Here is a 24,846-nt window from a genome sequence, read left to right as displayed (position 1 = left end):
CTATGAGATGGCTTTTGTTACAACACAATCGTGTGAATAATTGTCCCTATATTTATTTATAGCTATATCAATGAGTAGGTACCTACTCACACTGAGTTACAATACAATTATATTTTATAACAAAATACCACAAAGTACCAATTGTTATCATGTTATAGAACATGACTATAACTGAAGTATTATACTGGCGTGGTAGCAATTACGTCTAACAAATATATCAAAAATACAAAGTTTACCTGTGGTGTCGTGTTCATAGTTATACAATTTCAGAACTCTTTTATGGAAGTGCATAAAAGTAAATCTACGTACCTAATGTAATTATTATTCGTATAAAATACGCAATACTGTGAAACTATTTTTTTAAATAATATATTGAACAGGTAGGTATATTAGGTAATAGTTAAGTAAGTAAAATATCTAGTATTTTTTATCATCATTATCAACCGATATATTATGTCCATTGTTGGTAATAGGTCTCTTGTAGGGGCATCCACACGCCACGGTCGTGCGTCCAAAAAAAAAAATAGAGACATTTTCTTTTGTTTGGTTGCCATATTTTTTTTACCGGTTCATCAGTTTCACCACCGGTTTACCACCCATGGTTTTGAACATTTTTACCTCATTCATACCTCTGACTAATAGTTTTTGAGAGTCGTCGAGGTACCTACTGCAGTAATTTTTCCATGAAGTTTCGAATTTTTTCTGAGAGAACTTTGAGTCCTATGCATATTATATTACATATAGTTTGCAAAAATCCGATATATATGCTCAGGAGAGTTTCATGAAAATGAAGTAGGTATATGGAGACGATTTTCTGTTAGGTGGCTATCTTTTTTCACCAGTTCACCCAATGGTCCAAGGTTTTTAACGATTTTTTACCATACTTAACTCTCCAACTAATAGTTTTTGAGAACTTTTGCGATACTCTAATTGGTTTTTCCGTGAAGCTCTCTTTCTTTACGCATAGGTACGGAAAGTATGGCGAAAAAGTCCCATAGATACAAAATTCTTCAAGAGGCAGATCAGTCCGTAACTTCGAGGAGCTTTATAGATATCTACATAAATATCAGACGGGATCATCTATAACTTCATAAGTAAAACTAATTTTAATATTATTAGTGATGTTGCTTTTTAAATGCTAAATACTTTGTAGGGACTTGAGATGTTGGTATAATATTATGATAGATATTTAATGTCAAGTGTAGATATTACTTAAGTAATGGTTCTTAAAGATTTAAAAATGCTTTATACTGTTCAAATACCTATGTAGTAGTAAAAATTAAGTACTTTCAGTTAATACGTCTTTTTGTTTGTTTAAAAGCTTCTAGGTTGCTTACTCTGGTTTATTGTATGTTCATATTGTTATCGAATTCTTAAGTACAGATTATAATAATTACTTGAGCTATCAAAATTATCACACGAATTATCTACTTAATAATAGTAGTAAGTAGTCGTGAAAAAACACAAAAATAAATAAAAAGATAGTTTAAATAAAACCTAACGTAAAATGCAGAAGCAAGAACACAATACTAAAAAGGAATAAGTATCATAATTAAGTAGGTATAAAAATAAGTAGGGACAAGTATGCGACCTCACATCGCTAATTGCTAAGTACTTAAAATTAAGAAAAGGCTAAAAAAAGCCAATATATAATATTTTCTAAGAAAAAGCCGTTAAAGCAAAACATCATCCGTAAAACGACCACAATATCTAATAAATTGTAAATGGCATTGGGAATGCTAGAATAATGTAAGTAAATATTTTACCTCAAATATTTAAAATTATAATCTATTAAATATCCGTCTGTAATATTAGGTTCAATAAAATATTTAATACAAAATGGAATAGGTTGGAGATATTGTTTTGCACATTACAAGATTCAAAAATGTTTACGTTATGGCAGAGCTTTTGATTTAAAACTTTATAATATCGTCTGTTGAATAAGTCGAAGCCCTATAATATTTAACGCTTCTGCCATATATTTAATTCTACCAACGCATAATATGAAACACTACCGTCTCGACATCGCACCCGGAAGTAAAGTTGGGCAGAATAGGTCAGTTTTTCCGCACGATCACACTAAGGGCATTTTTTGTGTTTATAGCAACTGCAATAAGTAGATAGACTATAAAAAGGTTTGTTGTATTTTCTGTAACTTTGCCAGACAAAGGTCACTGTCCTCAAGTCTGTACCTACATTATCAAGTACCTACAGTATTGAGCACATTTGCCCGTTGCAATCGCTTTAGTTTGTACAGTTAGTTAATAGGTTGTATTCCAATTGGGGTGTCTTTGCAGGTGACAAAGACATCCCAATCCTGATGTTTATCTTTATAAGTATTTATGATTTCGTAAATAACTGTTGGCATTTCTAGATATTGGTGTATTTCCTTGTCGCAAGTAAAACGCGAAGTGTTGGCAATGGTCCTGAGGATACGTTCTGGGCTCGTTTTATGACCTTTGATTTGTTTGATTTTTCCGAATAGGGTATAATTTATAACTTTTCGTTCCGTCGGAATCTTGTACATAGTTGCAGCGAGAATAAAAATCAAGTAGGACCAGCCTTTATCTGTCATCGACCAGAATTTTTGTAGCGCCTTCATGTTTTTTTACAATGTTTGCCCGGATTGTCTAAAGCAGCGTATCCCGCTATATCAGCACACTAACTGCTCCATGCAACTGCAATTGCTCCAATCAACTTGTGTTGGAGCAGTACAGGTGCGTGGATTAGAATTGATATGCAAATATTGTGAATACGCCTAAAATTGGAGTAGACTATAGGATCGGCATGCAGCATAGGTAAATGCCAAAGAATATGCTTCTCAGAAGATGTTGTAGGTTTATTGCGCGATTTGTCACTAGTGGACTAGCTGGAGGTCAAACCAGACAGAAGTCAAGGAAGACTAGATGGCTTCAACGGATTGGTAATGACATGAACTGGAAGGAAACTGCTTCTGATGATGGAGAAGTCTAGTCCATTAAGAGCTATAAGAGCCACAGAGCTTCGACGATGATGTCACTAGTCTACAAGCTGGATGTCAAAAGTCTAGGAAGACTAGATACGTTTGACTGATTGGTAAAGGACATGAGCCGAAAGGAAGCTGCTTCTAATGATGGAGAAAATCAGTCCACTAAGAACTATATAGGGCTTTGATGATGCCACTAGTGTGATCGTACGCTTTTGTGTAGTTAAATCGTGTGTCAAGGTGCGGTGTGTCGACGAGCGAGGTTCTTGTACGCCTCGCTGTTAGTGTCCCGTACTAGTCACGCGTACGTTTCCCTGAAGCGCTTCTGTATGTGGTGCGCGGCGTTCATCAGGCGGTGGTGCAGGGTGAGGTGCACGTGCGGGGTGAAGGCGGGGGGCGCGGGGGCGGGCACGGCGCGCGGGGCGATCGGGGGAATAACCGCGTCTTTGTCGGGGTGGCAGAAGAATGCGACGCAGTGACGCCCGCGCGCGCGAGCGTACGTCCCCGTTGGCACGACCACTCGGTGCATCTGTGAAAAAAAAGAAAAAATATGATATCTAAATATTCCTTCGTCCATAAGGTCTAAGGTGAGGTGAGGTAAGGTGAGGTAAGGTAAGGTGAGGTGAGGTGAGATAAAAAGGAATAACCTGGCTTCAGTTTGAATAATTACCACAGAAATAAATAATTGTTTCAAAGTCAAAATACTTTTGTAAAAACCTTAGTAGTTAGGCTGAATTTATTGTATTCTAACTGCAACTGAACATTGTACCCAGTAGCTTAGTGAGAGGGTTTCCAATCAGAGGTGAATGCGACCACCACTCTGTAGCTGTTAAACTATACCAGCGGTACTTCGGTAGGCATTCTCGGTTTCAAACTTACAAGTGCTGGTAGTAAGTTGGTGGTCCACGAAGCCAACAATTCTCCAGGCTGCACGAGGATCGCCCCAGGAAGATGACCCACAGCTTGCCACTTGTCATTCAGCTTCACCTAAAAATAAAATGTAAAAAAAAAAATAAGAGAGTAATTAGTATAAGTCTATTGAGGGTACTGAATTATTTACTGTTGTCAAACTGCAGAATTTGAAACACGATAAAGATAATTGATGAGTACCTACATCTTTTTTCAGGTTACTACTGCGCAGTTTCATTTTCATCATTTCTTTCTCGTCTCTTCTTTTATTTTTTTACTACCATCCGGTAGTACTGACAATAAAATTATGAAAAAAAAAAAGATTTTCCCCCATTGGCAAAAAAAAAATTACCTCAAGTCCACCCTCCGAATCCTGTGCGACAAGAGTGAAAGTGCAGGCGTCGGAGTGGGCCCCGCAGCGCGTGTAGGCCTGGCCGTCGCGCTGGCAGCACGGGCCCTCGTCCTCGGGCGGCACGGGCGGGTAGTACAGGATGCGCATGCTGGAGCGGTTGCAGCCGTCGCTCTTCAGCATGCCGGAGTGGCAGGCGAGCATTGTTGCTGGTGCTAAACCTGGAGTAAATAAAGAATCCAATTAAAACAAGAACATTTGCGGCAGAGCCTCGATAGCTTAGCGGTTGAAGAATTCCGAAAGGTCGGCGTTTCAAACCTCACCCGTTGCACTATTGTCGTACCCACTCCTGGCATAAGCTTTACGCTTGATTAGAGGGGAAAGGGGAGTATTAGTTACGATTAGCATGGCTAATACTTTTCCTATAAAAAAAAAACTCCGCGAGTAGGTGCTTTGGCAATATTGGTTAAAAACAAAGATTGCGAACGGAGTTTTTCGTAATAACTTGGAGAAAACCAACTTACTTACTTACAAATTACTTTACCAAAGGAATTCAATTTTTTATATTACAGCGTTCTATCAACGCTTTACATTTGGTGGCTGGTCAGAAGATTTCATGCCATCATCACTTTTCGACAGACTTTCTTCTTTATAACTTTTAACTATTCATATCTTTAATAACTGTATAGTGTATCTTATTTACATTTATTCATTATGTAAGGTGAAAGTGAAACATTACTTCAGGATAATTTGTAATAACACCTCATTGTAAAAACATGTTTCTGCAAATAAAGAATCTTGAATCTTAGTCCAGTAATTCTGTAATATGAGATGGAAAGTTTTCAGAATGTTATGCAAATTGAGCGGAAAGAGCACATCAAAATTTATAAAACCACCAATTTGCATAACATTCTGAAAACTTTCCAGATAAGCCCCTTTTTGACGCCCAAATTACTGGGCTATCTTGAATGTCACTGATCTACACAGTAGGTATGTATACTAGTTTTAAAACTACTAAAATGTCAGTAGACCCTAAAAACAATAATAATTAATGGGTCCCACTTGCTTTGCTACATTACACATGCAAGCCACCCAATATTTTGATTAGTACTTAACTGGTTTTTAAGTAGATAATTCAAGAATCTATACTAAAGAAACCAACGTATCGAAAGTGATATGATTTACCGAAAGCATAGGCCAGCGCTTGCAGAAGAACGCGGGAGAGGTTTGTGAGGTCGTGTGCGAGAGGGACGGCGTGCTGGGTGAACTCTGGCACCTCCTCCTGTGCAGGCATCGATGCGGCCGACAGTGTTGTGATGTTGAACGAATGACGTAGCTCCTGGAAACGTCACAGGAAACATATTCAACTGACGTTATTGGTATACAATAAACATGCAATAGGTAGGTAGGTACTATTATACTCTTTGGGTGCATGCGAGAGCTGAAGTTTAGGCTGTCACGGGTAGTATCAAACTACCCGCTTTCTTGTTGTTTTCGCTGAAACTTCACGAGATATTCAGAAAAATATACAATAAACGTCATTATGACGCTGTTTGTTTGTATAATCCTACCACTGGACTCTACAATATACTTATCTCACGATTAAAATTCTGGTGTTTGCGAATTTCAGTCGCTTAGCGCAGTTACTTAGTTAGATAGGTATATTCCTTGTGGCGGTCTGTCGAAAGAACTCGAGGATTGATAGAGTTCGATCCAATGTTTGCATTAAGGATAAGGATATACGCCTAAAATCATTAAAGAATGAAACGTTGAGCATTGCCTCTATCCAAAATGTCACATTATAAATAGAGAGTACTAGAGGAGACGCTCGACGAAGCCATCCTATTATGCGCGAGCACGCGATGGTCGCATCGTTTACTCGCTATTGTATAAGGACGAACGCCTTACTTGAGAGAAACGCCTTAATATGAGATTCAACCATTATAGAAAGTACCTTCTTAGTGATATCGAACTGCTCCATCCCCGGGCGGACGTAACCATGGTTGCTGTCCGGGTTGCACAGGTACTGCGCCTGGGACCCCTCCGGCAAGGCACAGAAGTTGTCCAAATCTGCATACACTGCTTTAAGCTGCAACACATATGGAAATTATCGACTTCGTTCTTAGTCTAGTGCTGATTAATCTATAGCTTCTTCGACTGCAGATATAAGGCTTCGGATTGGGCCAAAAAAGTTAGGTTGGGTGTTTGCACATACGCTTGTGCACTATCTTTTGCGTAATTGCCTGGTTACGTTTATATTGTTGCCGAGGCCACAATTCGGTCAGGAGACGATTTTATTAATGTCTATCAATTAGGATCGGTAAGGAAAAACTAGTACAATCTAGTCTAAATATATAAAAGGAAAAGCTGACTGACTGACTGTTCTATCATCGCACAGCTTAAAAACTACTGGATGGATCGGGCTGACATTTGGCAAGCATAGATTTATGCTATTTAGCTGCAATGACGGAGACATCCGCTAAGAAAGGATTTTTAAAAATTCGACCTCTAAGCACTGAGGTAGATAGATTTAGTCGAAGTCGCAGGATAAGCTAGTATTTTATGAAATAATGTATCTACCTTTTCTTCAGCAATTCCGTGGTTGACAAGCATAGCGAGGCCTTTCTCGCTGAGAGCTGTAAACAACTGCTGGCCGATGCGCCTCACCACGGATTTCATTGGACACACATCTGTACCTGAAAATAAAACAATGAGCGTTAATAATTGCTAAAGGAAGCTTAGGTACATATGTACTTATACTCACTTATTATATAGAGGTATGAGAATATTTTATATTTGTAGATAGGTAGGTAGCTGTATTTATATTTTGGAAGAAGTCTGTCGACATTTGAGTTTTGACTCACGTGTGGAAACCTGTGTAACGATACGCTTTTAGTGAAGATGTTTGGAAGACGTCGATTATACCTATACTATCTGTAAAAAAATATACTATAAAAAAAAATAATCAACTTTCGTGACTTGGAGGGAACGGGCAGCCGACGTACCGTGAAGCCGTTTCAGTTTCGGACATCAGGCTGCAGGACTGTCTCATGGCACGTGAGCTTTTAAGTAAAAACGAAAGTTCTATACAATAGCTTTTACAATAATTAATATTGATGGAAGTATATGATTAAAAGCTTTATTATATAGTCTATTTTAAAACAATTGCCAGAGACTAGTTACATTACATGGACTGGTTACAGATCGCCATGGGCCTATTTGGAATAACAGTTTAAACCTCCAAGAGTAAAAGTTGTAAACCTTAGATGACCGATAATTTCGGGGTCGCGAGTTTGATTTCCGCTTGTGTCGAAACTAGAATACTTACAGCCTACAGGTTAGCCTCCTACGTAAATACTACGTAGGTAGTACATATTATAGGTATATATACATAAGTAATTTTTAAGGTCCTGTCATCCCGTCTTGTGGAGTCCACGGGGGACCGGAGGTCTGGCAGTTACCTTGGTCAGCATATTAGTCTGGCCATTCAACGAGGTAACGCAGCCAGCGTTCTGGGCACCCTGCATCGTTACAGTGATTTGAATGACATTTTTGTTTTGTAAATTTTATATTTAAGTATTTATAGTATTGTGAATATTCTGATTATATTAAAAAAGAACAAATGAAAAAATAAAAACTACGTAGGTATACTTATTATGTGTTTGCAATTAACCAAGTCCTATTTGTATTGATACTATATAGTGGAGTAAATAAAGCCTTAAAATAGCCAATCTTAGGAAGTCCTCAGAAACAGCTCCGATTTTGATGATTTTTTTTTTAAATTCTTGTTTTTTATACATTATTTAAAATCAGAAACGTTTTGAAGCGGGGAAATAATTTTTAGTATTTTTTTATCCATATGTGCGATATTTATCCACGAAGTCCAGAAAAACGCCACCTTCTCTTTGAGAAGTTGTAGAGGAGGTCAAATGCTACAAATGACCTCTAAACACTTATGGGCAAAAACCGCCCGTTTTTGAGTTATTGATCGTTTTCAGAAAAATACGTATTTGTTTCTTTTAAAGTTGATTTAAAAAAAAGTAAGGCATATTGTCGACTTTTTATTTAATTTCTAATTACTGGACATCTCAATTAATAATTGTGAATACTAAAATAAAAATAATCTTTGTAGGTTCCCCGGTTAGGGATCCAAGACCAATACCAGTAAGACCAAGTAGTAAGTAAGACCAGTTTCATAATTTCTATTGGGTTACTTTGCCAAAAATGCTATTTTTTTTTTAAGTTACAGAAATTTTTGGCTTGCAAATTATTTGCAAAGCTTCTACAGATTCTCAGCTATCTAATGATGTACAAAACATTAAAATAAGTTGAATATTAGCTAAAAAAACGATAAAACAATATCACAGGGAAGAAATTTCTTAACGCTTAAATTTTAAACAAATCGTTTTTTCTTTGTTTAGAGGTAGTCTCTACTTAGAAAGAGGTAACAGTTTACTGTGAATATGTGATCTGGTCAAGTCTGATCATAAAATTGGCCACGAGATAGCTCAATTGATCGATAGGAACGATTTATTTAAGATTTAAGCGTTAAGAAATTTCTCCCTTGTGCTATTATTTTATCATTTTTTTAGCTAATTTTCAACTTATTTTAAAGTTTTGTACGTCATTAGATAGCTGAGAATGTGTAAAAGCTTTGCAAATAATTTGCAGGCCAAAAATTTCTGTATCTTTTAAAAAAAATAGTATTTTTGCCAAAGTAACCCAATAGAAATTATGAAACTGATACAGTCTTGGATCCCCAACCAGGGAACCTACAAAGATTATTTTTTTATTTTAGTATTCACAATTATTAATTGAGATGTCTAGTACTTAGAAATTAAATAAAAAGTCGCCAATATGTCTTACTTTTTTTTTTAAGAAACAAATACGTATTTTTCTGAAAACGATCAATAACTCAAAAACGGGCGGTTTTTGCCCATAAGTGTTTAGAGGTAATTTGTAGCATTTGACCTCCTCTACAACTTCTCAAAGAGAAAGTAGCGTTTTTCTGGACTTCGTGTATAAATATCGCACATATGGATAAAAAAATACTAAAAATTATTTCCCCGCTTCAAAACGTTTCTGATTTTAAATAATGTATAAAAAACAAGAATTAAAAAAAAATCATCAAAATCGGAGCTGTTTCTGAGGACTTCCGACGAAAATGCTTCGTTTACTCCACTAATAAGTACGTGTGCAGTGCGATTCACCTGAGCGCAGTTTGTAAGTCGTCAACCCCGTATTATCATTAGCATGTTATGATGACATCAACAATGATTAGTTTTTTAAAATTTTCTACTTGTGCAAAGATAATGGTCGAATCATCGTATTGATTACGAGAATGTTATCGATAAAGTTAACTAGGTGTCAAAGTTAAAACTGCCCGGCAGTGTCTCTTTGCAATTTTTCACTTTGCGAGCTTCTGGAATCTAGAGTTTGAACGCAGATGACCGAATATTTGTGCCCTAACGTATTCTGGTCAATTTCTGGTCTGAAAAATTTTAGCAAATAAATATATAGGACATTGGGTAACTATAAGAAATGAAAAATTATGATGTATTACAACTGCATTACCCAAGTAATTAGATTTGATAAATTAATAGACGCTAGCAACAGGATGATAAACATCCTGTCCCATTTTTGTAAATCTAATTTAGAATAAAACTTAGAGAATAAATGTAACATTGAGATACATAAATAATTATATAATGTGTAATTATATAGTTAGATTATGTTTACATATTATAACGTAATATATAGGTCATAAGCCACTAGATTATGGATGTATGTTTTAATGCAAAAAAAAAAAAAAAAATAGAATAACAAAAAAAAAAAAAAAAACAAAAAAAAAAAACAAAAAAAAAAAAAAAAACAAAAAAAAACAAAAAAAAAAAAAAAAACAAATATCAGAGTATCAGAATCCTAGACAATAATTAATAATAATTAAGATGTAGCTAGTTATAGTTTAAAAATCCCCAACGAACTGCACATAGGTGCAGCAAGTAAAAATAAAAACCACAGCAAAACAAAAATGGCAGAAAAAAAAAAAAAACGCCATCATAGTACCGACCTACAACAGTCTCCGACCGCCATGTCGGAGGAAAAAAGGAAGGAACACAAAAAAAAAAAAAATCTAAGCTAGCCGTAAAACTTTATTGCAGTCAATAAAAATTCTGTGATATTATAGGATAATGTCGTCGTAGTATTTTGAGACTAATAAGCACTTTTCTTAGTTTTCTTGGCCTACTACTGGATAAACAGTTAAGACAGAGTGCCGTGGCAAGGTCTGCTAATAAGGCAATCAGTTACCTAGTTGTGTAGGAGATTTTTGAGACCTCTGCTTAGACGACCTACTTAATCTAGGTATATATTCTGCGTTTAAACCTAGGCAAGAGCAAAGGCTCAAATAGATTAGTCATCTCTATTATTTAATTTCAATACCTAAGTAATTACTGAACATGTTCGAAGTACGTACAACAGTTTGCGTTACTGCTGTGAATAATGAATAGGTTCACACAAGCACCTTGATATCTTAGAATTCTATAAAGGCATTCAAGTTATCACAAGACGATTTCCTTTTATGCAATACGCGTCATTTTGTTTATTGCGAAGGATAAGCATGTACCTACAGTTTCCATACTTACTTACGCTATATAATTACCTACCCAGTATTTACTAGATGGAAATCGAAAAGCATCGCGCTAACAGAGTAGGTACCTATCAATATTATTTTACTTGAACTTTTACTTGTGTATTTTATGTAAAAGGAATTTTATTTTTACTTAAAGAAGTAGGATCTGGATTCTTAAATTTTCTACAGTTTGGAAAACAAACCCACTCTTTTATTTAGGGATGTTTTATTTACTTAAAGAAGTAGGATCTGGATTCTTAGATTTTCTACAATTCGAAAAACAAACCCATTCTAATTCTAGCATACTACGTCATAGTCATTCATACAAAAAAAAAAAAAAACATCTTCCTTGGTTAGCGAACAAGGTGCGAAATTTTTCTACCGATCAAAAAACAAAGTTTCCAAAGTCCGTGACATTGATTTTTTATAACTATTCGTGTGAATAATATATAGGCAAGTAGGTATGATGCGTTTCCGAAGGTCTGGCCCTGACACGGTTCACTCGATAGGTAATAAACATGTACCTTTTAAAGAGTTACGAAGTTGGACTTGGACTTGACCTCAATGAAATGCAGTATGCACCTTTAAGATCACTGACAGAGCAGAAATCTTGGCCCTAAGACCAGATTTTTCATTTAAAAAAATTTTGGAAAACTACCTACATAATATTATGCCTCCTGCCTACACTACGTTCAGATTAGTCTTCAAGACATTCAAAGAAATGTTAGGGAAAAGGGGTGATGGATTGAGAGGGGCAATTTCCACTCTCTTGCGATTAGATTAGCATATTGAAAAAAAATTAAGAATTTCCCTACGTAAACAACTTAATCTTTTTCGTGGAATAACACGAAAGAAAATATTATTCGTACCTACATAAAAATAAAATGGAATTGCTTGTTAATCTTATCATTTGTTATGATATCAATATTTTATTGTTTTCCTATAATTTTCCTACGACTGACTTTTAAACACAATTATTAGAACCTAATCTGTACTAATGAATAAAATTGGAGTGTCTGTCTGTAATTTCGAAATAACTACCTCATATGGTTATTTGAACGATACCATAACTGAATCACACGTTGTTTAAATTTTTGTCTATCTGTATGTCTGTCTGTTTGAACAGGCTAATCTTCGGAACGGCTGGGCCTATTTTAAAATATAGTGACAATAATTAAGATATGAAATAAATCACGGAGGGAATTTCCAGGGATGTTGCGTTTGACCTCGGGAATAATTGAAATCGTAAACTGAGTAAGCTGAAATCGGAATCGCATCGTCTACGTAATCAGTACGATCGAAATTGATTACCCTCTGACTCACAGTAGCAATCAATCAATTGCACAAGGGCTATTTATGAGCAATTGACAGATCACAATCTACGTAAATCGTGAAGTAGGCGGGTAGACCTATTCATTTATGACGATGATTGTAAACCTATGAATGCTAAGTAGTTGCACAGTATGATGGGAACCACATTGTGAATGTGATTCGCAAACACTTTCATAATTTGACCCTAAAAGTATATCAAATTAATGTTACAATCTCTAGCATACGATATCCGAGAGTGAAAGGAGGATTTCTTCAATAGATTTCCACTGTTTATTGTAAGAGACCTTTTCCATGTCAGACAGTCAGACCAATATCCAAGACGTAACGTTTCAGGTCACTAAATAAGTAACTCAAACATGGAGATTGAGATATTTAGTGACCTGAAACTTGAAAGCAACTGAAAGTGGCAGTTTATTTTTATTTTGGTGCAAAGTTCAAGACTCACGCTTTGTCCAACCGATACCTACTGTGCTCTCGGAGTTAACGGATAAACGTCAGTATTATTACGAGTATAACGTCGTAAGTTTATGAGTAGTTACGACAGTCGTGACGTAAACGTAGAGTAACGGTAGGCGGTTCCCGGCAACACGCTTGAACCGTTATTTCTAGTTGTGATTGTCGTTTATGTATCGTGTTTCACACGTTATCAGCGTGTTAATCATCTCCGACATGTGTTTCCGAAGTCTTAATAATAGCATCCCATTAGTTTATCGGCTAAAATTATACCTAGCAACGAGGTTAACCGTTCCAATATCATCAGTAAAATAGTCAATATTCATTTATAATTTCATGAAATGAAATTTGCTATAGATATAAAAAGTAGCTAGGTACTTTGTCCGATTCAGGTGCTCTCCGAAGAGAGGTACCTACCTACCTACTTTATGATTCATTTGAAAAAGGATTATTGTCAAATTGTATATTTTTACGGTTCCTTGCCTCAAAAGGAAAAGCGGAACCCTCATACGATCACTTCGTTATCTGTCTGTCTGTCCGTCCGTCTGTCGTGTCCGTCAAGAAAACCTATAGGGTACTTCCCGTTGACCTAGAAACATGAAATTTGGCAGGTAGTAGGTCTTATAGCACAAGTAAAGAAAAAAAATCCGAAAACGGTGAATTTGTGGTTACATCACAAAAATAAATTAAAATGTGTTTCAATTTTCAGAGTAAGATAACTATACCAAGTGGGGTATCATATGAAAGGGCTTTACCTGTACATTCAAAAACAGATTTTTATGTATCATACAAAATGTCGGAAAAAATACCCGAGTACGGAATACTCGAGCCTGACTCGCACTTGGCCGGTTTTCTAAACTAATTATGACAATGATGAATGAAGACGATCTTTCTGAATTGGGCCATCGTGATAACAGTTAAAATTATGACTTGAAGGTTGCTGCCTATCTAGATTCTAGAGCATAATATCATATCAGCTATTTTTGATTTATGTATCTAGTATCTACGTATACTTTGTATCTTGATCCATCCATACTTAATATTATAAATGCGAAAGTGTCTGTCTGTCTGTCTGCTACCTTTTCACGGTACCAACAGTTCAACCGATTCTGACGAAATTTGGTACAGGGTTAGCTTATATCCCGGGGACGGACATAGGTTACTTTTTATCACGGAAAATCAAAGAGTTCCACGGGATTCCTAAAAACCCATCCGCTAAACCGATTTGTATGAAAAGTACCGAAGTAGCTTGCGTCCCTGTAATTGACATAGGCAACTTTTTATCCCGGAAAATCAAACAGTTCCCATGGGATCTTTAAAAACCTAAATCCACGCGGACGAAGTCGCAAGCATCCTCTAGTTTCTAATAATCTAAAACGACCGTGGTGTTAATGACAGTAGATCTTGATAGCTCTGCTCAAAATATATTCCGCAGAATCATTGCGCAGAATGAAATCTTTAGGTTTTAGGAGATGTCACTCTAGATTTGTAGGTGCTTGTGATTTTTGTTAGGTCATTGATTTTTAAATTCCCATTCTTGTTTTGCCTTTAGCAGTAAGTTTAAGTTCAGGGATATTCTTGCTCGCATAACTTTTTCTAATGTCAAGAGCAATGATAGAGTTGATATGCGGAAGATTGCTTTGCGATATTCATGTTGACAAGTTTACTAATAAGGAGAACACTGAACAGGTTTCACGTTAGATATAATAAGTAGGTACGGGCTTGGTCTCCACTCTCCACAGGATTGTAGGTGGTTACACTGGTTGCTTTGAACAAAGAGAAAGCACTAGTAAGTACTATAGAAGCATAAAAGTACGTATGTCTGTACTTTTAATGGCTTCAAGAAGGTTTCAGGCACAGATGAGAGAAATGTGGTTTCAGGCAAATGAGAAAAAAATTGTTGGATGTGTTTCAAGGTGTCATATTTTATTTGACATTGCAATAACTATAAAATTATCAACAAAGTAGTTGGAAATTAATTGGCAGAAGAGGCAAGTAGATATGTGTTCTGAGATTACTCCGACCCTCCAATCTTGAGGAAATTAATTCAACGGCAATAAATTTTAAATACCGCCTTTACATACGATTGTGTACTTAAAAAGTTTGTATCTTTGGGAAAGATAATAATGAGCTCCTTTTACACCGCGTCATCATCATCATCATAATTATCAACCGATATTTCCATTATTTGACAGTCTTTTGTACGGACTTCTACTAAAGAGGGGTCTCTCCGTCACTCGCTTCATACAAACGTAGTTCCAATTTCATTTGAATATTAAGCAACCAAAGTCCATGAAATTTTGCAGACATATTCTAGAAACTAATATCTATGTCTGTGGTTTTCCAGATTTCTGTTAAAATATTCGGTTTAAAAGTTAAACGCGGTCTTAAAAATTTACATACAAATCTTTGAGTCCCTGTAATTTTAAAACTACATATTTTTAGAAAAATCTAAAACACCACAGACACAGATATTAGTTTCTAGAATATGTCTGCAAAATTTCATGGACTTTGGTTGCTTAATATTCAAATGAAATTGGAACTACGATTGTATGAAGCGCGTGACGGAGTGAGCCTTGTTAAATATATTTTTGATATTTAATTTGCCCCATACGGTTTTAAAAGTAAAATACTACCTACCATGTGCGTAATGTTTTATGAAAGGAACATGTGCGTTACGTCTTTCAAGATCTAATTCCCATTTTGATGGATGTAGAGCAGCTGTTTGACCCAATTTCCATGTGATTATTTCGTTGCAACAGGCGTACCTACTTATTTAGAGATTACCTACATAATTATTATTAATATTTGCCGCAATCAAGTCGAGAACAATAAGGTTTAGGCACTTATAATACTAGGAATACTATAAGTATATCGTAGCTTACTATAACTGCTAATAAACCTATTACCCTAATATGCATACTATTAAAAATGTATGTATTAAAAATATATTAGGTATCTAGGGCGACCCTGATTTATTTATTTATTTATTTTATTTTACATCTAATTGAACGGCAGTGCCACTTACACGAACTAGATGATTCATTATTATACAAATACAAAAAGAAAAAAAAAAGAAAAGGTAAAGATAGAACAAAATATGATACTTACAATAAAAGATTTGAAAAAATCTTTTATTCAAAATTTTAAAATTTCTGATGTAACTAGGTCTTCTAATATGGAACTGTTAGAAATTGAAATAAATTTTTATCTGCGCGTTTTTGATCACTTTATGGTAAGTAGACCGTATGAGTGTGATGAGGAATGATATACTCGTATTTTGTTTTATGACCAGGAACTAGGAAGACATTGTTTGAGACTGAATGCCATAAGATTTAGGAAGTTAATACTAAAAAGATTTAAGTAATTTCGTGATTTCCTTAATCATTGTAATATCTACGTAATAGATTATATTATTAAAGAACTGTGATAATATGTGTAACAAGGCAGGACCTTTTAGATTGGATTATCAGAGCTTTTTCCCTTTTAACAAATCTGTAAATCGAATTGCAAGTTATTAATATCCTCATTCCTCATTAATTGACACAATTATAGTAGGTATAATCAATTTTAGAGCGAAGAGAGTAGGTAGGTACCTAATTATATTTTAATGGGACTAGTTTAGTAGGTACATATTATATTTCAATACTTATGGCTACGAATAAATATTATTCATAGCCTATAGGTAAATAACTTTATACTACTATAATTGTTAATATTTTATTATATTTCCATGACCAAGCTCACGAATATGAACAATGCGTTTTCATCTTGCCTGCTGCCGGATGTGTCTTGTAATTCAGCTAATTACTTCTCGCAAACCTCGAGGTTACATAAAACATCAAACAATAGTGGCGTAAAATAATATAAAATTGAAGTATTTTAATCGCGTAATTAAATTCACTGCTCTCTTTGTTCACGCTTGCTTAGCTTTCTTTCAAAGACAACCTTCCATAAACGTGATACAGCCAGATTCTTTCGCGCACTCTGAAGTTTTTCAAGAGTATCAAGTTCTCAGAAACGTTATAATATACTGGTTTAGAGTAGAATTTCTACTTCCTTGTGAAATAATGCTAACAAGCTTCTTTTGCATTTTGTTAGATATTGTCTTTTAAAAGAGCCGTTGTTTTCTCTCGGGAAGGTTTTGCGAAAGCTATCGCTTGAAACCTACTTTACTAAAATAATAAGTACCTGGACCTAATTGTCTTGCTGTAACAGTAAGTAAATATTTACTTACATAACAGTAGAAACATACTACACCTAACTAAAATTATGCGCAGTTCAACATTCTCACCTAACACTTAGATATTATCTAAGTCGGTATAGGTAGGTACTGGTATCTACCTTACTGTATTATGCGGAAGGATCTGGGAAGTGAGGAACCCACCGCATTATTGTTATGTGATTAATGGAAAGTCACGACTCACGACCCTCAGCAATGAGCAATAAGACGCTCGATGCATTCAGAGAAATTGGTATGTAGGTATAAAGAACTAAAAGACACAGATATGAGAATTTTTTTAAATTTATTTATTCGTAACTACCCATTTGTAAAAATTAGTTCCTGTGTTTTCGCCTACCTCGCTATAATATGAATAATCACACTATCACACTATAATATTATAAAGGAGAAAGTTTGTATGTATGTGTGTGTGTGTGTGTGTGTGTGTTTTTTACTCCTTCACGCAAAAACTACTGGAGGGATGGGGCTGAAATTTAGGATGGCAATAGATTATACCCTGGATTAGCACATAGGCTACTCTTTATCCCGGAAAATCAAAGAGTTCCCACGGGAATTTTAAAAAACCTACATCCACGCGAACGAAGTCGCGGGTATCAGCTAGTATAACATATAGATTGGTAAGTAATACTACATAACTACGTACTTAAAAACGTTTTTACAATGTTGCAAGCTAATGGATAGATAGCATGTACCTAAGTATAGATTGGCGCTTAAAGTTCGTTAGCTTGGTTATTAATAAAAGGAGGTCGTTGACTCGTTTCCCCTACGGAGCAAGTAACTATATTTCCTCATAGGAAAAGCGTGGTTTGTGCGATAAGTAGGTAACTATTTGACAAATATTCCTTTTAATTATTCTAAGTTTTAATAATTTGGCATATAATAATTTCAATGCCTTCAAATATTAAATACCTAAACCGGTTAATTTGAACAAAAATCCTGTATACTATCAAAAAGCTATTAAACCAAACAATAAAACTACAAGATAAGTACTGGCCCTCAATTAGTTAACGTAGCCTTTCTAAAGGCTACAACTTGCATAAAAAATCATCTTTGGAATGTTCAAATCTAGGCTTGGTAGGAGTTATTACGAGATCGGTTGTTCAGAATTTCTGACTCTACTTTTATTTAGGGAATAATTTGTACACTTAAACCAGAGAGATGTCAAAATTACTAGAGCGTGCAAGTTCCTAAGGCCTAAACCTGACTAGTGTGTGCTTTATGTCTCAGTAAATTGGCGCTGGACATTTTTATTTTGTTACTTTATGGTAAGGTATATAAATAACATTTTATTCGAATAAAATTAAAAAATTGTAATTTGTAAGGTATTAAAGCTGCAAATAAGTATGCATTGTTTGCCTTCGTAAGTACCTACACGGAAGTGTTTCATCTTCGTTTACCTTATCCGTATATGTTAGATACACGGGCCAAGGTACCTATGACGATTATGAAGGTCGATTTTTTTCCCTGAGTTTAATAATACCGCTGAGTTCTTGCCGGTTGTACAATTGATCAGTTTTTCTGTCTACTTTTTTATTTACGTTTATTTATATACTGTGTATTGTGTGTACAAATAAGTATTATAGATGCACCTAAGTTATTAAAATGTATGACTTTGTTGAAATAAATAAATTTGAAATTTGAAAAAAAATAAAAAATTATATTAACTACTTATTATTCTTCCTGCATGCACACCAAGACGAGCATGGGCCTTTGCGTAAAACATAGACTAAGAAATAAGAATAATAATGCTACTCCTTTACTAAACTTGTTCTAGAAAACTATAGTCTATGTAGAGTTTATATAGCTCTAGCTTTAGAGCTCTAGCTCTAGCTTGAGTCTAGTGGCATTCTGTTGTACACAATCTATACAAATATAAATACTTAAACATACTAAAAGTTTCTTTATAAACCCTAGGTAGGATGATTTTTGCATAGGTACAAGTAAATAGCAAAAAATATTTTATCGTTTTTCCTGCTACCAGCCACATTCCACAGAAAATTACAATTTTTTATATCAATAATTATATTTATGCAATAATCCTTAGGATAATTAGTAATTACCTACAGCATATTGCTGCATGCAAGGATACCTTGTCATTCATTATTCTAATCATAATTTATGGAAATTTACATAGAATCCAAGAAACTATACTAACTATTGAAATGGTTGTTATATAAAAGAAACTTGACGAAGTAGGTACACAGTACACTATACTAACTAATAAATACCTAGCCTACCTTGGTAGTATATTTTAAAGAAAACGTCAAACACCCAATGTAGGTACATTATACATAGGTAGATCTACGCTACGACTCTTCGAGTAAGGAAGGATTTTCAGAAGCCGGGGCGGGACAGCTACTTGAAACTAAAATCAGTGAGATTTTATCTAAGGAAAGATAAGAAACAAAAATTTTAGGCTTTCTGTAAGATAGTTTAAACAAATAAAATCGTATAAGTATTCGGCTTCGCACCGTGCCACGTCGGTATCTACACACAAGACGGCGTACTGCCGGTGTGGCGGCGACGCAGCAACGGTGCGGCGATAGATAATATTATATGCGATTCTCATTTGTTCACACTAACTTACGGTCCGGTGCCGGTACGGTTCCGGCTTCATGTACAGGAATCCCTAAAGAATCTCTTTTATCTTGTTTAAATTACCGTAGCATTAGAAATAGCAATTTTATTGCCAGATTTAAAGCAAGTCAAGCGCACTATAATGCCTAACTACGACTGGTGAATCAGTGCACTTATCGAGTTCAATTTGCGGGATTGCTGCTCTAGTTTTTGATAGTATGAACTCTATGAACTGAATTACTATTACTCGAATTTTAATTAACTTTTCTGCGAAAGTGATGTAAGCCCACTTTCGTCTTCATGTCAGTCAGAATGATGATTCAGGAAGATCATGAATTATCAAATTAGCATCATTAGCATCGACTTATTAGCTGTATTTCCATTTCCAAGCAGGTAGCAGCTTTAATGCAAGGTTTACTTAAAAATGTGAGTATACCTAAATACAGGTAGGTATAGATAGGTACACAAATATGTTTCGCTTAAGGCTTAAGGAAAAGTCGTGTTAAAATGCAGTTTTAATTCGAAAAGGTAGGTACATACATATACATAAGTTATACTAATTTAACAGGAAAACTGTACCTACCTATTGGCTGATGGGGTTTTTATGGTATAAGCATGACTGCATGAGCATGACAGTGCAGTTTTTTTGCACGTATAGGTAGGTATTGTATTTACAACTGAATACATAATAATAAAAAAAACTATGCAATAACATAAAAATCGGTCAATTGCGTGCCGGACTCGCACACGAACGATTCGCTACCATTGTATCATACAAGTTTTTTTTTAACGTGGCGTCGTTTTGTTTTTTATTATTATTTATTGTTATAGCGGCAATAGCGGTTACACATTCTGTGAAAATTTCAACCCTCTACCTATTACGCTGGCTATACACGATCAAGTATGCAGCATGTTTGCAGCGGACTAGAAGTGGCGCGGGCGTCCATAGACTAGTCATGTATCGTCAAGTATGCATGGTCATCATCGTGACCTGAAATACTTAAACCTACTCTACTTCATCATCATCACAAGTAATCGTTTGCTTAATACAGAGCACAGCTCTCCTCTCAGAATGAGAAGGTTGTAAGCTCATAGTCAACCACGCTGGTCATGTGCGGATTCAGAATTTACAGTTTACACCTTTGAGAACTCCGTACTTACCGGAGGACGTACACCATTTATGAATGGAATGTGTTCGTAACGAGGCGGAGAGATGAGAGATATTCACCCGATTTCCCATTCTTCGCCAGATCGGCGGCTGTAACGGTGCCCTATACCAACCACTGTCGGATGAGGCTAGGGCTCTGTTACGGTTATACAAAAAATTACGAAAGTAGATGTTGTCATAAATGCAGATGCCTTACGGAGTGACAGACTCCGAAAGGAAAAATATCCTCAAATAAAGAACATTAAAAAAAACTCCGTACTTAGGTATTCCTATTTAAATTCTAACGAATTAACATTTAGAAACGAGGTGATGCGTGTACAGATACAACAGATATGTAATATGGAACTGGGTCACGAGGTGACTTAATTGAGTTAATGCATTTTAGAAGGCTGTTCGTCACAATTTGTTAACCTGATATCTTTATGACGGTGTGTGAAGCTGGGCCTATTGTTAAGAATTAGATTGTGAATTAATCATTTAGGTACCTATTAGGTACCTTTACTTTTGAAACGTTAAGTTTTCGTGTAAAGGTGATCGACCTGCAAGATCCGCAAAAAAACCCGCAAAAGGCGCATTTTTCCGTTGTTTCTATGGGTCTTGGATGGATAGAAAAATATTTCACCTATCTAAATTTTTGCAATGATGCAAAGTATTAATCAAAAGCTATGTTCCTACACGCAGGATGTACCTAAAAAATTTTAGAACGCCAGCAAAAACTAGCTAGATTATCGTACTACCTTATCAATCACCATTTTTCTTACATACGTCTTGTAGTTAGTGATTTAGTATTTTTAAAACCAGTAATGCAAAGCGTGCAAAACTTGGGGTCAATGTCCCGCTTACGATGCGGCCTTGATTTCGCGGCACAATATCTACACAACGTTCGTTGACCTCTAGCGTCAGTCTGATGTTTTATTTGCAATACATTACAAACTTAAAAAATACAGGATTTAAATTTATTTTTTCGCATTTCTTATTGTGGTATCTGTGATCGTTAGTACTATCACCTGTCTTCGTTTTTGCTGGCGCTCTAATTACATCCTGTATATACCTAGGTAGGTACTTAGTTCAAAGAGTAGTTTTATGCAATCTCAAAAACCATTAAAAACGTTCTAGACATAACATTTAAAGTGTTACAGTACCTACATAAGGAAAAATTTAAGTGTGTTGCAAATTGGAATCGTCGAATCAGATTACAAGATTTTTAAATTTTTAGTCATTTGATGACTAAAGATTTAAAATGCAGTTTGTCATCGGTATTCGGGACATTGAGGAAGTAGAAAAGAAAATTTATTTATAGAGAGTCATCTTTGGAATTTCCGAAATATAAAATGAAAAACAACTTGATACCACATAACTTTTTCCTTCAACCAAAGAAAAGTATAGATGTGGAGCGATATATTTAAAGGAACATTGCCGGAATAGGGTTAGGAATACCTACCAAATTTTATCTACCTATCGGGATTCGAACTCAATGGATGATACCTTCACATAACTTCGTAGGTGATGATAATAATCACATATAACTCAATACAAAGTTTTTATAAATACAAAAATAACTGAAAAGTTAGAAATGCGTGCCCGGAATCGAATCCCGAAACCCTGAATAGGCCGACTTCTTTACGACTAGTCTATTTCCGATAGATCGATAGGGCCTAACTAGTACATAAGTTATTGTAATATTCACTTTTCAGGGCTCCAGCCCGTACTCGAAGGGTGCCAACTGCCAACCAACGTGAGCCTATTTCGAAGTCTCCGCTGTGGGTCCGTCAGTCTGTCTGTCATCTATCGTGAGCTGTATCTCATGAACCGTAATAGTGTGGTAATAGCTAGTGGGTTAAAGTATTCACATAATGTGTATTTTTATTGTCACTGTAAAAAGAAATACTAAAATTTCAAAATGGCAGCTATAGGTACATAAACTTGGTACGGAACCCATCGTGTGCGAGTCCGATTTGCACTTGATCGGTTTTTTATTAATTCAGTCTTAGTATCATGCGACTATTGTTATTATTGTTCTGGAATTCATCAATCATAATTTGCAAGCATTTTTAATTACAGAAGTAGGTAATTACCAATAGCATTGTTGGAATATTGTGTACATTCTTGACGTTCTTCACAATCTCCGATTTACGACGTCGAACACGTGTGACAACGTGATTTTCTTATCGAAATTTCGATTTTCGTTCCGGCTCATTTAACTTTAGGATTTTAAAATACACTCTAGATATTCTTTAGATTAAGATAAATCTATGCTCTATACACAAGTAAAAAATATAAGGCATCGGGATGTCTGTCTGTCTGTTACCTTTTCAGGGTTCAATAAATCAATATCGACACGACAATCAATAACGATTTAATACTGGACTATTTAAATGGTGTAATATGCACAATTTTTATGACCCTGAGGAATTTTTTGTCTTAAAATTGTGTAATCATGGACTTTAAATTGAAACTATTTATTCTATTATTTTTTATTACATAGAAATAGATTTTATATAACTGTATTAAAGACATTAACGATTAACGTTTCAATATCGCTAGTGCTTCTTAGTTATTGTCAACTCCGGACCAGAAGTGACATAGGTATAATAAGCAGACCATAAAGTAGCTACGACTCCGGTATTAGAAATCCTTATCAGAATATCGTTTTCACAGTAGGCAAGCCGCTTAAATTCTAATCCTAGGTGTTTGAGTGACGTCATTTATGCCATGTTTTTTTTAAATAAACTGGGTATATACCTACCTAATCCTATCTGCTCGTAGCTCTAATACCCAAAGATTTAAGTACGTAATAAAATATATTGGTAATACATATTATATTAACTACCTACCTACTACAAAAAATACCAAAGTAATTACAATAGAGTTAAACGTGCTACTCATGCAATTAGACTATAGGTATTAAAACAGGAAAACTGTTTTATATAGGTTTGGTGTAATCAAAAGTTCTTGGAAAAACCTAATTTGTCTAGGCACTCACACAAGTAGGTACGTATTTATTAGGCACTGTAGGTTTTAAATGTTCACGGAATGTTTGAATGTTCATTTACGCGGAAACCATTACATCACATCTAACGTGAAGATTAATTTTATTCGATTAACTATGCCTATATAAATAAAATACATAAAATACCTATCTAAGAATAATATACCTAGGTAAAGACTTATTTAGGTGGATTAGTTTCTTAAATAGCAGAAACTTACAAGTGTCTACTTCAACAACACTTAAATGAATTGAGAACCTATATTCATTATTAAGAGGGGTCTCTCAGTCACTCGCTTCATACAAACGTAGTTCCAATTTCATTTGAATAGTAAGCAACCAAAGTCCATGAAATTTTGCAGACATATTCTAGAAACTAATATCTATGCCTGTGGTTGTCCAGATTTCTGTTAAAATATTCGGTTTCAATGTTACGCGGTCTTAAAAATTTACATACAAATGTTTGAGCCCCTACAATTTTAAAACTACATATTTTTAGAAAAATCTAAAACACCACAGGCATAGATATTAGTTTCTAGAAAATATGTGCAAAATTTAATATTAAAATGAAATTGGAACTGCGATTGTATGGAGTAAGTGACGGAGAGAGCCCTGTTAATTACCTCTGTATAATGTACCTATCAGTATCTACTTAAATGTACTTAGATACTTATATTATGCAATTTCAACCATTTATTATTCATCATAATATATTATAATAACCATCGGTATATTTAAATAACATGCATCCATATCTTTCCAATGGCTTGTGATTGCGATAGTGGTTTAACCCGGCCCGCAGTCTCCACACTTCCAAAATACCTACATTACATAGATATTTAGATACAGATACTAGATATCTTTTATCTAGTGATTATATCTAACTACTTACCTCTTTTCTTTGAATTTATCCTACTTTGAAGCTCTTGCCTACCTACCCACTTCACAAGCAACGGTAAAAAGCTGTTCGTTCATTCGTTAGCATTATTGACTCAATGGATGCAATCTTTTAAAATGATTACCATCTCCATGCTCACAGTTTCATTTTCGAAAGTATAGATATTTCTAACAATGAAAAAAAGAAATAAAGAGCTACCTATCGGATATCAAGGCAATTGACAAGGATGAAAAGTGAAATCTATTTAAGAGGTGCCATTCTCTTTCGTTTGCTTATAGCAAAGTCTGCACAGTGCATATTTGTGCGTAGGTCTAGGTTGGGTCCCGACCCAAAAA

General features: G+C 35.1%; 1 protein-coding gene and 1 long non-coding RNA gene across 2 annotated transcripts in view; one reads left to right on the top strand and one right to left on the bottom strand.

Annotated features, from left to right (window-relative positions):
* The first annotated feature begins 842 nt into the window (after window positions 1-842).
* On the top strand, window positions 843-2,116 carry LOC123864975. The gene is made up of 2 exons (XR_006795867.1): window positions 843-2,016; window positions 2,057-2,116. It is a non-coding gene; the product is annotated as an uncharacterized LOC123864975 (long non-coding RNA).
* Window positions 2,117-2,337: 221 nt separating this feature from the next.
* The window catches only part of LOC123864952 (2-oxoglutarate-Fe(II) type oxidoreductase ppzD), a 36,058-nt gene continuing 13,549 nt past the window's right edge, over window positions 2,338-24,846 (bottom strand). The window contains exons 2-7 of the mRNA XM_045905760.1: window positions 6,804-6,919; window positions 6,178-6,312; window positions 5,409-5,562; window positions 4,227-4,444; window positions 3,845-3,952; window positions 2,338-3,494 (exon numbers count right to left, since the gene is read on the bottom strand). Of these exons, the coding sequence (XP_045761716.1) occupies window positions 3,264-3,494; window positions 3,845-3,952; window positions 4,227-4,444; window positions 5,409-5,562; window positions 6,178-6,312; window positions 6,804-6,919 (962 nt within the window). The 3' untranslated portion in view covers window positions 2,338-3,263. The remainder of the gene's footprint in view (window positions 3,495-3,844; window positions 3,953-4,226; window positions 4,445-5,408; window positions 5,563-6,177; window positions 6,313-6,803; window positions 6,920-24,846) is intronic.

The sequence above is a fragment of the Maniola jurtina genome, chromosome 4 (assembly GCF_905333055.1).
Source record: "Maniola jurtina chromosome 4, ilManJurt1.1, whole genome shotgun sequence".
NCBI lineage: Eukaryota > Metazoa > Arthropoda > Insecta > Lepidoptera > Nymphalidae > Maniola > Maniola jurtina.
The sequence above is the reverse complement of the archived record's forward strand: the minus strand, read 5'-3'. Positions and strand labels throughout refer to the sequence as shown.